General features: G+C 35.4%; 1 protein-coding gene and 1 long non-coding RNA gene across 3 annotated transcripts in view; one reads left to right on the top strand and one right to left on the bottom strand.

Moving 5' to 3' along the window:
- Positions 1-649: 649 nt before the first annotated feature.
- Positions 650-1,510, top strand: LOC147839570 (uncharacterized). The gene is made up of 2 exons (XR_015516519.1): positions 650-684; positions 1,357-1,510. It is a non-coding gene; the product is annotated as an uncharacterized LOC147839570 (long non-coding RNA).
- Positions 1,511-5,293: 3,783 nt separating this feature from the next.
- The window catches only part of setdb1a (SET domain bifurcated histone lysine methyltransferase 1a), a 32,854-nt gene continuing 22,113 nt past the window's right edge, over positions 5,294-16,034 (bottom strand). Inside the window, exons 13-21 of one of the 2 annotated variants that reach the window (NM_001044767.2) lie at positions 15,388-15,752; positions 14,544-14,660; positions 13,833-14,002; positions 10,805-11,032; positions 10,675-10,713; positions 9,171-9,269; positions 8,885-9,078; positions 8,710-8,798; positions 5,294-5,648 (exon numbers count right to left, since the gene is read on the bottom strand). In NM_001044767.2, the coding sequence (NP_001038232.1) occupies positions 5,531-5,648; positions 8,710-8,798; positions 8,885-9,078; positions 9,171-9,269; positions 10,675-10,713; positions 10,805-11,032; positions 13,833-14,002; positions 14,544-14,660; positions 15,388-15,752 (1,419 nt within the window). In that variant the 3' untranslated portion in view covers positions 5,294-5,530. The remainder of the gene's footprint in view (positions 5,649-8,709; positions 8,799-8,884; positions 9,079-9,170; positions 9,270-10,674; positions 10,714-10,804; positions 11,033-13,832; positions 14,003-14,543; positions 14,661-15,387; positions 15,753-16,034) is intronic. The other variant, XM_087294401.1, reaches the window with a different exon arrangement.

Raw genomic sequence — 16,034 nt, 5'->3', positions numbered from 1 at the left:
CACGTTTTTAAGGTCTGTTTTCTTTAAAAATCAGCGATCTCCACTGGCTGAGTGATATCAGATATGAAGTGGGCCTCAGATTGTACTAGAAGCACTGCATTAAATTACATTTTCCCCGCCATGTCTTTATAATATTAGCATTGGAGCGACTGCGCTATCCTGCCGATTCTGACGGGCGAGTGCGAGTAAAAGGCCTTTTGTCTCGTTTTACGCTTGAACAACTAAATGAATGCCAAAGTTTATTTAACTGAATGTATTTTAATTACATTACAACATGAGTGCTGTAAAAGGAACCGGAAAAAATTGAAAAAAAAAAACTCACAATAACCGGTCACCGGAAGTATATAAGTATATGGGAACAACACTAGCTCGGCATATACCCAATTATATTCATCTGTCTCCATATTTTGCTGCATCTCAGAATATTACACAGCACCAAAAATGTAAAAATATATATATACTGAATATATTTAATATATTTTTGTGTACGGCAGACGGCAACTCGCCGTGACGCAGATTCCCGAGTCTGTGCTCCAATCAGGTGAGCCCTCTTCAGCGCTAGCCATGACAACGAGATAGCAGTGACGTGCCTTGTAAAAATTTGCATCTGCATTCCTATAAAGCTCGTGTGCTCTCTGTCAGCGTTGTCAGTTCGCTCGGTGTTGCTGTTTGTACTTGACCAAGGTGAGTTCAATACCGACGGTACGAGTGGAGCCACGCCAATCTCACGAAGTCCGCTTCGTGAAGCTTCACTCGGGCCCGTCTGTGCTGTAGTTCCTTGTGGTTTGCGTACATAAACGCAATATCGCAAGGAAGATTACGTGTTTGTTGCTCGAAATGTGCCGCCGAGCAACATCCAGTGAATACTGGCACGGCCTGGCGCCCGGTTTTCTCGTGCACTCCCTGGGGCGAGGCGGCCTTTGAGCCCTAGGCAGGGAACAAACAACCCCCGAGGACCCTCAGGGAAACACGGGGGGCCGGTAGTGGGACCTCGCTGCGAGGGTTATGGTGGGTGGGAGTAGCGAGGCCCACTCATCGTCTATTTTAAACTATAGTTTCAAACTTTAGTTTACTATAGTTTGAAATAGACACCATGGTAACTGTTATGATTAAACTTTATGCAAAGAGCTTAGAATGACCAAGAGCAACAGCCCCGGATTCCGCCTTTTTGAAGTGAAAGCGATCGGCCGTGCATTGGATCTCATTGCTGTCGCGATGGACAGCAGCTGCTTTGTTTATATTTAATTTATTCAAAAAGCGCGTTATTGTTTCCCAAATTGTAGAGTGTCGCCTCTTGGTGATTCTATGCTCTTTGCACTTTGTCAGACTGTTGTAATGTTTTGCTTTGTTTTTCAGCTAAGCTGTTGAGCAAAGAAGGACTATTGAAGACAACAGTTGAAGACAACCGCGGGTTATATTCACGAGCGCGTGCGTTATAATGTTTCCGGGTTGTTTTCTGAAAGTTTGTCTTGTTTGCATGTCAAACTAAATAAACGATACTCTTTCTAAACAGCTGTCTCGTGTTTTATTTGTCCTCTAAAGCCATGCACTGTCATGTAAGTCTGTTGAATGCATTTGTATGCAACATGGTTTGACAATACAGTCTAACAAATAAATGGTTGTTATAAATGTACCTTCATTAGTCAACAATTTATGTAGGTAATAAAAAGTTAATCAAACATATCCTAAGACATAAGGGTTATGTTACGGTTATTTCATAACTATATTTAATATTATTCTGTATGATTAAAACCAGCAAATTATACTATATATTTAACATGTCATGAACTTACTGTTATTTTAAAATATGCTTAATAAAATGTCCTAAGACAAGAATGGGTGTTGTTTTGGTTTTATGGCAACCTACAGTAGGATTAAGGTTGACTACAGCACGTATAGGCTACATACATCATAGGGAGTTTTTTAATGACTTTTAATGCAAAAGTCTAATTTAAGTACATAAAATGCAGTTTCCAGCAACAAAATTTTGTCTTGTGAAAAAGAACAGTGTTGTGGTGAAAAGAAAAGTAATATCAAGTTATATATATTTATAAAAGAAGTTGAACAAGTTGTCATAATATTTAATCATTAGATTATGTGACCGCTAGATGACGCTCAATTAAAAGGAGCGTTCATTTCAAACGAGCGCTACTCTGTACTGAAATGGCGGCTCTATTGACGCATTCCTTCGAATAGACAACATCAGGGTAGGCGACATCCAATGTATATTTCTATGGTAGCTAACTAGTATTCACGTCACATCATGCTCAACTCTTATTACTCTTTTACGCTCTTTGAGAGTCTTGCTGGGATTTCAGAATCATATTTAGGCAACTATGATGTAGCAGTACCGTCTGTGTACCTGTACCATTGTTACACAATGCAGCATTTAGCAGCATTTTGGGGGGGGGGCTTTGCCCCTTCAGAAAGAGTGAGTTTGTGCCCCAGTTTTTATAAAGGATTGTTCACTCAAACTGAAAATTCTTTCTGTCATTAATTATTAACACCCACGTCGTTCCAACCTTCAGAACACACATTTAAATATTTTTAAATATATGACACAGCAATTGAATTATGAGAATGGTGAGATTAAAGCTAGTCCTATAGTCCAGAGACCCCGTTCTATTCGGGAAGATGTAGCCTAATAAAAATGTTTTAATAAAAATAAATAGTTTACGGCACAGTCCCACAGTAGGCTACACTATAAATAATACTTTAATTTATTTATTAATATTATTATTAATATTATTATAATTAAGCGAAAATTGACAAAACGCAGAACCCTTTGAATGTTTGCTTTCATTTTGCTAAAAAGCGCACTTTTACAGTTGTGTAGAGAAACATCCCATTATGCAGCAGCAGTCAAGGTATAACACAAAATAAATGCCTTTTGCGTTTAAAGATGATCAGCCTGCGAAGTCAAGTTTGCAGTGTTATAAATGGAATAGGTGTAGTGCTTAATTTGCTCATGCAAAATTAAACAACATAAAATATATTGTAGATCTATTTTAGGAGCTAAATACAACATATCGAGTTTGTTTTGACTTGTAGCTCATGGCCCTAAAATGAAAATAACCTGAAAACAAGCTATTAAAAAAAGGCTTAATAAATAAAATAATTAATAATTTAATAAAATGACGGGTAGGCCTAGTAACCTAATGGTTTATGATGGTTTACAATATCACGAAAAAAGCACACTTATAGCCTAAGATAAATCTTTGTTTTTAAATTTTAAATGATGAAAAAAAAGTTCTATAGCATATTGAGTTGCGTGTTATCCGTGCCAAAATTTAACCAATTTTCACGGTAATAACATGGGAATTTTGGTATCTTTTTTAGGTATTTTTCTGGCTACAGTAATGCCTCAAAAATTAACTAAATAATTATTTTAAATGACATTAGATTAGCTTTTCCCTAACACTGATGTTGGTTGGGTAATAGGCTACGTGAAGCGGGATGACTCGGTTAAGCTGATTTCACTATATTTATTTACCGGTTAAATGAAATGTCTGATCGTGCGTCAGCTTGCATGTGTGGGCATAATTTGACGTCTTTACCTAAAACTTTAAGCATTCATAGGTCTGTTATTTGAAATAAAACGGAAACAAGGAGAACAACATATGATTTAAAGCACTCGTTTGGCACTGAATCCATGATCCGTCTGCATTAATAAGCGGTATGCATTACCCTCGTTAATAAAATTCTTAATATCGAAACTGCATATTGTTATTACTATTAAAACGTAGCCTATATTACTGCCTTAGGTCTATCTATCCTTTTTCCATTATTGATTCTGTTTATTTACTTGCGTATATGTGTGTAAATTTATATTTATTCAGTTTTTAAATTAATTTCAGTAATATTATTGACTAATATGAAAATGTTGATGTAATTTATGTACAATATAGTTTGTGAGGTAATATTTTCTTTCTTTTAGTAGATGTATTATATAAGAGACTGCCTTTGATTTCCAAATAAATTGGATCTAATTGGATTTGCATTGTACACATTCACTAAAAGTTTAAAATGTGTTATTTTTTATTTCATATATAAAGTTTTAGTTATAATTCTTTCAAAATAATTCCGCATGAATCCATTTTTTTTTTTTTACAAAATTCTCTGCAGAAATAGCAAAAAATGTCTGCAGATTCTGTCTGGCCCTACGCATTACCTTTAAAAAATGAGTAATAATATTTGACTTAGTTTTTAGTTGAATTCGTTTTTTAAAAATAAATTGCTGAATTAAAATTAAAGAATTCACAATGAATTACGCAGTCGATTATAGAACGTGTTCATTATTTTGAATGCTTGGAAGAAAAGGAAAAGGGAATTGTCCCAATAGAAAGGGATTTTATTTAAGACAAACAATGCTGAAGTAGCAAGGACATAAGCTAAACTTTCAATAATCAGTACAGCATGTAGAGCTCTGAGGTCATGAAATTCTAAGATAACATTATCCTAAAATATTTTTTTGATGTTTATTTAAAGGTAAATGGAGGTGTAAGTTATATAGTGTGCGTTTTATACAATAATAATAATACAAAACCTTATTGTCAGACTTGCATAGCAGCATGATAAATACCTTAAAAACATACAAAAAAAAATAATATTAATTTTACACAGACATTATTCTGCTCCAAGACAGCCTGATGTGCAAATGACTTTTTAAATTTCACTTTATTAAAACTTGGCACTCTAAATCGACGGTTCGACTTTAATGGTATGAATTTAAAATTTAACACAGGACTAGGATTCGAAATTTTGTTACTTCCCTTGTGAGGTTCTTGTAATATGAACAGTTATTTAATTTCTCAAGAGGCTTTTCTACTATCTTTGAAAGATTTTTATAAATGTGTATTTTTATAATTGCAGAACTCCTGTATTAAAAAAGAGAAAGTTCTAGGTAATAAAAAGTATCACAAAAGTAATGCAATGAGGTAACTTTCTCCATCACTTATTGTTCAGTTAACCAAATACAACAACAATAGTTACCACAATAAAAAACTACAGAAAAATAACCGTAATCATCATTTAAGACAGGGGTGGCCAGCCCTGTTCCTGGAGAGCCACCTTCCAGCAGATTTCAGTTGCTACCCATATCAAACACACCTGAATCAATTAATTAGGACCTGAACACCACGTGATAATTACAGGCAGGTGTGTTTGATATGAGTTGCAACTGAAATCTGCAGGAAGGTGGCTCTCCAGGAACAGGGCTGGCCACCCCTGCTTTAAGATATCATTCATAATCACCAAGGTTTCCGCACATATTTGATCAAATAAACAAGAAGAATAGTTTGAATATTTCCACATTTTATTTACATCGTTGACTACATTGAGAGTATTCATATTTGCTGTATACATTAAAAACAATAAAAACAAACGCAACAACACAAACTTTAATAAATTTTACTATGCTTTTCGTATTCACTGGGTTCATGTGACGAGGACGCTCCTATGAACAGCGCCGTTACTATTTCAGATTGGCTGGTGAAGCAGTCTATAACAAACGAGTTAAAGTGTTTGATTTTCAGAGCAGTCTTCCAGTGCAGCGCAATGAGCCACAGCAGCAGAGCAGCACCTTTCCCTCCACACTGCCCACTTCATAGTTATAATCCCACGTCAACTCTGTACCTGCCTTTATGCGCCTGGTAAAGAGAGATGGAACAAAAAATGCATTTAAAACACGTCAAATAATCCTCTATATGACCAATAATATATGGCTAACAATTCAGATCATTAATACTTTATACATTAGATTGTGCTATACGCTTTATTTATTGTTTGTTTTAATGCCTTATTAGTGACATCGGCTAAATGCATCGAAACATTGATATTAACAGTCAATACATCATTTACAAACATAACAGTTTCTTAATTAACAAGAATTATTTAAATATAAAGAAAATGTACAAATGACAATAATACTGATAAACAATCATATACGATCTTTCAATGGAGTCCGTGATATTCTACAGCTGTTCCTGAAAACATTTCCCTTAAGATAATTTCCAAACAAAACATTCTCTATAATAGCTACACAAATACACTTTAAAAACAAAGAAATATAATAGAATATATATAATAGAAATAAATATACACTATTAAAAAGTTAATATAAATAGTTATTTTTACACAAGTCACAAATTGGTGTCTCTTGCTCTTTCTATAAACACGAGTGGCCAATTCTACATCTAACCCTACACTCTTCACAAATCTCTCTTTTAAATTAATATTTTCCATAGGATGCTTTACAGCAGGGATCACTAAACTTGTTCCTGGAGGGCCGGTGTCCTGCAGATTTTAGCTCCAACCCTAATCAAACACACCTGAACAAGCTAATCAAGGTCTTACTAGGTATACTTGAAACACCCAGGCAGGTGTGTTGAGACAAGTTGGAGCTAAACCCTGCAGCGCACCGGACCTCCAGGAACAAGATTGGTGACCCCTAATTTACAACAATATATTTGTATATATACATTAGATTAGTCAGTACTGAAGCTAAATCTGGAGTTTATCAAACAAAATAACTTATGAAAATGGTCTAAAAATAGGTAGTTCAAATTGATGTTATAAGAAAAAGAGCAAAAATCAAAAAGAAACAAAAACATATGGAAATTGTTGACATTTTGTAGTTTGTAATTAGCAATATTTCACATTAATTTAAATAATTTTTCTATTTCTAAAGATGTTCGGTGACAAAAATATTAATTTGAATAAATATATCCGTTTTAAAAAATCAGCTTTGTTCAAAAGTACCATAATATATGACCTATTTTCACTGAGAAATGGATAAAAACATTCATTTTCAAAATGGGGTGTAATCATTTACACCGAGCACTGTACATCCTAGGGTGCGTTTCAGAAAATCATCAATAGCCAACTAAGGTCGCAAGATCCATCATTACAAACATAGTTTGCTGATTTGGTTTTCCCAAATCCATCGTTCACACATACATTTGCAAACTGCGTCACAAACTTGTACATTTGCAAATACACCTCTCGAGCTGTAGTTAGAAGCATAGTTCCGGTTGTGTTCTACTCCCAGTTCCACCACTAAGCCCTATTCATTTAGAACATTCCAACATATAAACGTGAAATGATTAAATAAAGCGATCTTCATACTGTCATTTGTGTTCCTTTTGTAGTGCACTTTAAAATCATTTATGCCATTTTGAACACAGAATATATTATTGTTATCATTATTAATATTAAGTAGGATATTGTTTTTTTATTTCTTAATAAATAACCTACTATAAATTAAAGCCTTTAACGTGATTATTTATATATGAGATTATAATATGTTAGCTTTTGTAAATGATTTTATGTTTAAGAATAGAATATGTGATGTTCTCAATTATCTTTGTAAAGGAAACATGCGCCCTGTATGTGCCATTTACATACATTTCAATTATTATGGAAAACGAGTGTATGTTTTTACTAAAACTAATACTGGATATTATTTTATGCCTGTGTGTGTAAAAGACACAAAACATTTATTGGGATTTTCTCCAAAGAAGTTGTTCCTCCACCCAGGCAAGGATTGGCTAATCGAGAGGACCGGGAGAATTCCTGGTGGGCCGGGCCAATTTTTGACCGCGAGGGCCAGTGTCCCTAGCTGCTTGCACTGTCAGCAGTCGCACTTTTTCATTTATTTATTTGACCATAGCCACACTCTTTTTTTTCATTACTTTGCCACATCTTTGCTCTTTTTATTTATTTTCTCGTAGTTCGTGGGCAAAATGCAGCCTGCAGGTTACTGATGATGTATCATGTATTATTCAACCCTAAACTGCGGCACCTTGGTGAATAGAAGAATTCGAATAATTAATATTAATGAATATTACACCTGCTCAATGAAAATCAGATGATTCACTACACTAATAAATCTGACATAACTTGATCAGAAATATTAAAAGGGGAGAAAGATTAAACCATCAATAGAAAGTAATACTGTGGTTAAAAGAGTCTTGCAGATGACGGTGCAATACTTATTTTTTCTTCCAAATGCACTTGAGTAACAGCGCCATTGTGGTCCAGTGTTCAGTGCTGCCGATCCCAATTTGATCCTCACCCAAGTTTTTTTTTTTTTTCTATGTTTAGAGTTAAGACATAGGTGTACATATTTTATTTGAATTTTTTGTGTGATCACCGTTACAAAGGACTGGATATCTAAAAAAATTCTGCACAGAATATATATTCAGATATTGCAGGAGAGAACAGTATTGGAGTGTTGGAGATTTAGCTACCCTTTAATGTTCTCATATTTATGAAAAACATTTAAGTTCTAAAGCAGCTGTGTCCTTGAAAAAAGACGTGACAGTGTCATAAGAAATGAATTGGAAATGCTGTTATTTTAATATAGTCAGTGGTGAACTGAGGTGGGCCGGTCTAAGGCTTAAAACTCCAGGGCTGAAAAGGATTCCCACTCCGGCCCTGACTCCGCCCCGTTTAAAGCGTCTTTTTGGACGTTTTACCTTATAACTAACGTGGTTCAAACGATGGACCAGCAACAGAGAAACTATGATTTTGTCAAACACACTAAAGTCTTTGTTTGGGAAACGCACCCCTGATTGTGTCAAAATTTCTTTAACTTACTAATGTTATATGAAATGCTGTTCTCAAATCAAACACTCATTTTTAAGGACGGCTGATTTATCTACACCCTTTTCACATGAAAATCAGATTGGTGAGAATTAAGACACTGACTTGCTAGCAAAGAAAGCCACCCATGGAAAGCGGAGGTCGTGTGTGTCCACAAAGACGTTCTGGACAAATAAATTGGGGCTGCAGCTATGCTGTTGAGAGAAATTGTAAAAATGTTAAAATTAAAGTACCATTAAAGCATTGTTCAATTTTGATAACAATTCCGGCTTTTGCTTACGTTTATATAACGGCCGAGGTTTCCCTCTTGCCGAGCATCAATGATGTAACAAGCGTCCTCATCGTTGAACAGTCCGCGTGTGTTTTTGGGAGTTTTAGTTTTTTCTTTCTGTGCTTCAGTGCTTTCTAGTGGTTTTACTCTTCTCTGGAATGACTTTATGGCAAAGCATCGCTTCGGGCCTGAGCTCTCTTGTCCTGATGACACAAATTACAGACTGAGCAAATGTAGTGAATGCTAAAAGCAGAAGAAGAGAGAGACAAAAAAAAAAGAAAAAGAAAAAACTGACCGTCATTTTTCCTTAGTTCACTAATTTTCTTCTGAGTATCTTTCGGTGTTTCATGTGGTTTATTTGGCAGTTTTCTCTCACCTAAAGGTTTGTCATGGACTAAACAAACAAAAATGAGGCAAAAAAAGTTAGCTGCTAGATGTCATTTAGGATAAGTCTATACATCAAACCTATCAATGTTGAAATGTTGCTGGTTTAAGTAATAACAACTTTAGAAAATGTACACCTGTAATTCAAAGAGTAGAGACGAATGATATTAGTAATAACAATAATAAGTAATTTCATTAACAGAGCTAATGAAAACTGACAAAACTTACAAATAAATATATTCATGGATAAAATTGCAATATCACATTTAAATTCCCAAACAAAATGTATATGCATAACATTCACTGTTACAAGGTTTATGCATAACAAAGCATTCACATCATTAATGTAGTAAATTACTACTCTGCTGCTGCTGCAGTGGAACAGCTCTAATGTGTACTATGATATTAAACATCATAGCATAAACAGCACATGTAATAGAAGTTTTTTAAAGACAACTTTTAATCATTTCAGACAAAATAAAGAAATGATTAAGTGTAAAAAAATAGCCTAAAGAAATATTCAATTGCTAAATAAATTAACCCTTGTGTACTGTTTAGATTGACTTCCTTTTCAGTATGTTGGGGGTTGTTTTTGGCTCATTGACTTCCATTATAAATTACATTTGTTGATTGCAATGCCATGACAGCATATAATCATGCATTCTTGATTGTTTGTGTTTTTCCTTGTTAGGAAGAGGTAAAACCTTTAATTTTTACTGTCGATCATCAGGTGGCAGCATTAACCCTTTAGATAGACCTGTGCAAAACAGTTTCTAGCTTTTATAAGGAGCCCAATTAAGTAAAATTATTGTTCGCGTGAATAAATACACTTACTGTGTTTACTATGTTCTGAGAGCTGGCTTATTTTGATTTTCTCTGACACATCAATGTAAGTGTGCCATGATCTCTCTTACACTTTCAATTTTTTTTTCAATTTCAAAGCATTTTTTTCCAAAATATGTGTACAAATACGATTCATCACCAAAAAAATCATTCTATTTGCTGAAACAGAGAAAGTTATGGCTAAATTAAGACTCAAAGTGGATGAAAACATCCCCAACAGCACAAAAATGTTAAGTAAACCATTTTTTTATATTCTGTTGCCATTGCTATATATCAGCATCAGTGAAAACCTTTTTAAAAAACTTGTAATCCTAGTAAAGAAATTCCATTTTATATATATTTTTTGCATGAAGACTGAATCACTGTTGCTGTTATTTAAAATTAATAAAAAATGTGATCAAAATATTGCTTAAAAATACAAAAGGCATCAAAGCAAATAACTAAAATAAGTTTACATTGAAGTATTAAAATGACAAAATTTTAAAATATGTAAGCTTAAACAGTTTATATATTACCTTTATATATTACCGAAAATAAAAACTACAAAAATAAAATAGAAAAAGATATCTTACCTTTCACTTTATCTTTTGCTGTGTCCACCTCCATGGGCTCTATAAAAAGAAAGCAACAAAAAGAATGAAACCTCATTGATTTACAAATAAAATCACATGACCATAAAGTTGAATCTTCACACAAACACACCTTCACCGCTGCTAGAGTCCTCCTTGTATAGGGAATTTTTTAACAATGGCCCCGTTTTCATGGTTATGGTCTTCTTGCTGCTTTCCACCTCAGTATCAGAGCAGTAGGCCTCGCTCTCATAACCCTCTTTCAGTTTCTCCACACCTTCGATGAAGTCGAGATTGGCCAAATACTCATTGCCGGACATGGTGTCATCTTCATTCATTTTGTCTTCATTCACTATTTTACCTGAGAAAGAGACAGAATTGGTCAATTCTTTATCATTAAAACAATTAAAACAGATGCTTTGTTGGCAACACGGTGGCTAAGTAGTTAGCACTGTTGCCTCAAAGCAAGAAGGTCACTGGTTCGAGTCCCAGCTGGGTTACTAGGCATTTCTGTGTGGAGTTTGCATGTTCTCCCCATGTTCGTGTGGGTTTCCTCTGGGTGCTCCGGTCCCAGAGAAAAAAAAAAAGCAGACAAAATATCCTGGACTCCTAAAAAAAAACAGACACGCACTTCCTTCTTTTCTGCCACAAATACACCACAACTACAGAAATATTTACCCCAAACATGAATTAATTCCTATTTTAAAAGAAATATGTATACAAAATATGTATATATATACTAGTGGTGGGCAGTACTGGCGTGAACATGCTGCGTTAACGCGAGACTCTTATCGCGCGCTAAAAGAAATATTGCCGTTAATCTATTCTCACAGTTGGGTTGGGAGCTGGGTCTATTCTCATTTATGGCTCCTAAACTCTGGAATAGGCTTCCTGAAAATGTCTGAGGCTCAGACACACTCTCCCAATTCAAAACTAGATTAAAGACCTATCTTTTTAGAAAAGCATACACTCAGTGCATCACTTAGCGTTATGATACATGAATGTGCTCCACACAGGTTTCTGCATCTCGTTTATATACACTATGAACAGGAGCTATGCTAATTTTTCTCTTTATTCTCTATTTCCACTCTGGGGATACTCATCTCGAGGCCCTCAGACTATGCAGTGCCACTGATTCGATTTAAGACCAGCGACGAGATGATCCCAAGGTTTCTATTTCCTGGACCTGGCCGTGTCCTGGGCAGCTGCTGTGGTGGTCAAAGAGGAGTGGAGAGCATGAGACTGATTCCTGTGACACTCCAGAGACAGACAAGTCTTCACTGAAGTCCAGCTTCCTTGAATGCAGCTCTGCACAAGACGTTTGGCCATAGGAGAAATGATCGTGCCCAACTGAGCCTGGTTTCTCTCAAGGTTTTTTAATTCTTCACTTTCGCCAATTGGTGAAGTTTTTTCCTCGCTGCTGTCGCCACTGGCTTGTATGGTTCGGGATCTGTAGAGCTATGCATCGATGGATTGCTCTTCTGTGTTTGGACTCTCAGTAGTGATTATTAAACCACACTGAACTGAGCTAAACTGAACCACTAAAAACTGAACTACACTGTTTCAATTTACTATAATCTATGTGAAGCTGCTTTGACATAATCTACATTGTAAAAGCGCTATACAAATAAATGGGAATTTTCTACGCTAGCTATGATGACTTTCATTTTAGCGCGGATGTATACCTGATCGGTGAGTCTTCTGATCAGTGAGTCTTCTGTGTGTGTGGTCCTTTAATGACCACCGCGTGTGTGGATCTTGTCGGAAAATATAGTTTGATTGCGGTGTTTACTTCAATAATGCCACTAATGTATGCATACTCCACATCTTAATTCTACTTCTGTTTAGTTCAATTATGACTTTAGTCGGATTAAGGTAATCAAAATTCGCTGTTTTGAGCTTATGTAGGCCTACAGTTCAAAATTCATGTTTAACTGAATAAACAGTTAGTAAACACAAGTACATCTTATTGAACATCATTCATTTTCATCACCAATTATCATAGTAGAACAGTTTCTCAAGCAGTTTGTGATGCATTTTGGAAACAGGAGATGAGCACCTGGTCTAATGCGCCACCTGGCTTGAGAAACCCGTTCTCAAAGAAAAATGAGCCATGTTAATCTAGATTAATTTCAAGATCACAGTGAGATTAATCTAGATCAGGGGTGTCAAACTCAATTCCTGAAGGGCCGAAGCTCTGCACAGTTTAGTTCCAACCCTGCTCCAACACTCTTACCTGTAGGTTTCAAACAAGCCTGAAGGACTCAATGAGTTTGATCAGGTGTGTTTAATTAGGGTTGGAACTAAACTGTGCAGAGCTGCAGCCCTTTTGGAACTGAGTTTGACACCTGTGATCTAGATTTCAAAAATTATCTATGCCCATCAATAATATATACACAATCCAGAATTGGTTAATCTAAATTTGTGTCATATTTAAATAATCTACACTTATTTAAATTCTAGATACTATTTTTTTTCTCTGTGATTTTTTTATTAACTGTACTTTTTATTAATTTGATGATGTTATTATATTACATATTTTATACATTTTGTTGAAATGTTTTACCTAAATTCCATGCAAGTTCAATAAAAAGTTGAGAGAGGGTTTTCTTCGATGCATAAGTATTAGCAATTTATTACATGCAAATGAATAATTCAGTTACAGAGCTTTGGGTTGGTATAGCTAAACCCCATCTATTACACAACACATACTTCATAGACTGAAGAGATGGGCTGCTCGAACTCATCAAATATCAGCTTCTGTGCATGCATTCTGTTATTGCACTAGAAATCTGCTTCCTCTTTTCTGCAAACTCTCTGCACAAAGTTAAAAAGCAAAGGACCTTTCAAATGCCCTGCAAATATTCTGTGTTCAGCTTCAGCACATGGAACCCTTAAGTGAGAAGTTAAAAGTTATTTTTAGATCTTTCCAGCCAGCGGCATCTACTATCTGCTTATTAGCATTCAAGCATGTCACAGAGAAGTTTGGTTAATATATCACTAAGCAATACATATATTTAATAAAAAGTAAAATACATTTTTTTTCCCCCACAATTTGCTTTGGCAATACTGTACAAAATGTCATACCAATAAAGCAACTTGATATGAATGAGTTGACGTTTTTTCTAAAATGGTTCGTATTTAAAGGTGTGATGGCTTACCAGTGAAAACGCACACAAAGGTGCCCTTGGGCACGTCATCTTTGCAGCGGATGCCCCATCCCTTATGTTGTGTCATGAAGAGCTCCAGGCGCAGCTGCATACCGTGCTGGACCAGCCTGTTGCTGCACATTCTCGGGTCACAGCGGCAGAGAGGGTTACACTCATACACCCTATATGGAGAGAGATGGAGAGCGAGAGAAAGAGGGAGAGAGAATTTTGAATTTTCAACACAGCTTTAAAACAATTATCACCTAAAACATTATACCATGGTTTCTGCAACATCAAACATCCATCCGTCATGGGACGCCAGACCAAAGTTCATTCCTGCCATGGCTACATTACAGCTTCTCATTGCTGTTTTTTTATAGCGTTTGTTTTTTATATACTTTAACATCTCTTTAATAATGAGAATGTAAAGTATCAGATAACTTAAAAATAGCACTCTTTTAACAATATGTAATCTAAAGGTCTGAAAACCCTGTTAGCTTGGATATTTTAACATCTCATTTAATAATAAATTAATTTATTTATCTGTTTATTAGACTTAAAAAATAGCCTAAGAGATTAACATAATTTCTAAAGTCAAATTTGTGAATAGTAGTGTATAGACAGTAATGACAATATAATAAACAACGTAACAAAGATGTGCTTCATCTTATTTTGGAATGGTTAGTCTGCTGTAACTGAATGAGAAACAAGGATGTTACCAACCCTGTTGGTAAGCTTGTTGGCAGCCTCTTATGTGTGTATCCAGCACTAACATCCACTGGACCTCCTGTGCATAGGGATGTGGCCTCAATGGTCAGCTTGTGGCAAGCACATTTCGACCTGTCACATACAAAAAGACCAGATGATCAGGGAAGGTTGCATGCATTTAATCAAATTTATATATTTAAATAATATTTTTTAACAATGATTTTATTTTTAAGCCCCCTGAAGTGTGATTTATTACATCTAAATGAAAAAAGTACAGTTAATTGCACAGAATAATAATAATAATACAATTCTGTCAAATAAAATCCATCCATCCATCCATCAATATTCTTTTTAAAACTACTTCTTTGGAAACATAACCTGAATGATGAGCCTAATAAATATTCTAGAGATGCACTGAATATTCAGACGCTAAAAGAATTGGAATTTTGGGTTTTGCGGAAAGTACGGAAGTAGATGAAAAAAAAGAAAAAAAAAAAAAACTATGCTATGCTAGGCCGCACTGCAGAGCAATGTTAAGCACGCTGTTTTACTCTCCCTCCAGCTTTAGTCTCTGCATGATGTGAAGAGGCTTTCACACTGGACACGGAAATGCAATATGAAATGCATGTAGTAATTTTGCCTTAGTTAAATTTTAAAAAGTTTTACAAAAATACTTAATTTATAAACAAAAATTATTAAACAGCATTTTCAGTTTCAACACAATTTTCATTTCTAGTGTTTTCTGTAGAGATTTGCAACATCTCACATATTGAAAGCTGGTAAGAAAGCTTAACCTGTTCTGAACACTCCATTACCTTCACATTTTTCTCATACAAATGGAAAATGTCAAAAGTTGTACCTGTCTCGACAGCCATCTGTGCAGTCACAGCCGACCATAAAGTCTGAGCTTGTGTTGATGAAAACCCCTCGAGCTGGAACCCTGTCTTTAGTGTAAGTGACATTAGGCGCGAGGGTATTGTCCACTTCATTCACACAGGGCACTGGCATCACCTCTTTACCCTCAGAAATGTCCGGCAAGTACAGGTGAGGTTGTCCTGTGGTAGTGGAAGGGGGTCGCGCACGGTTCACAAGAACAAACGGATCCATACAGAACATTTCCAGGAAGAGGAAGTCACAACGCGTTTCAAACAAGTAGTCTTGCACTTCCTGCATGTCACACAGGCTCCGCCCACAAGGAGAACGATAGAAAATGTGGAAAAATAGCTAAAAAGAGAAAGAAAAAACATTGTGAATAAAGATAATATAACAAAACCACCATTTGAAAAGAGGCTTTCACCCAGTAGGAACATTTTCATAGTTCATATAACTATTGGAAAAAGAACCCACTTTTTGGCATGTTTGCATAGCAGGAATTAAGAATGATTCAATGAATGCTAGGGATGTAACGGTATCAGAATTTAACGGTACGGTAATACCTCGGTATGAATGTCACGATACGGTATTTATTGAATCATTTACAGGAAAAACAAAACTTATGAAAATACT

This window comes from Danio rerio, chromosome 19 (genome assembly GCF_052040795.2).
Source record: "Danio rerio strain M-AB ecotype USA chromosome 19, GRCz13ab, whole genome shotgun sequence".
NCBI lineage: Eukaryota > Metazoa > Chordata > Actinopteri > Cypriniformes > Danionidae > Danio > Danio rerio.
This window is presented reverse-complemented; position numbering and strand designations above follow the sequence as displayed.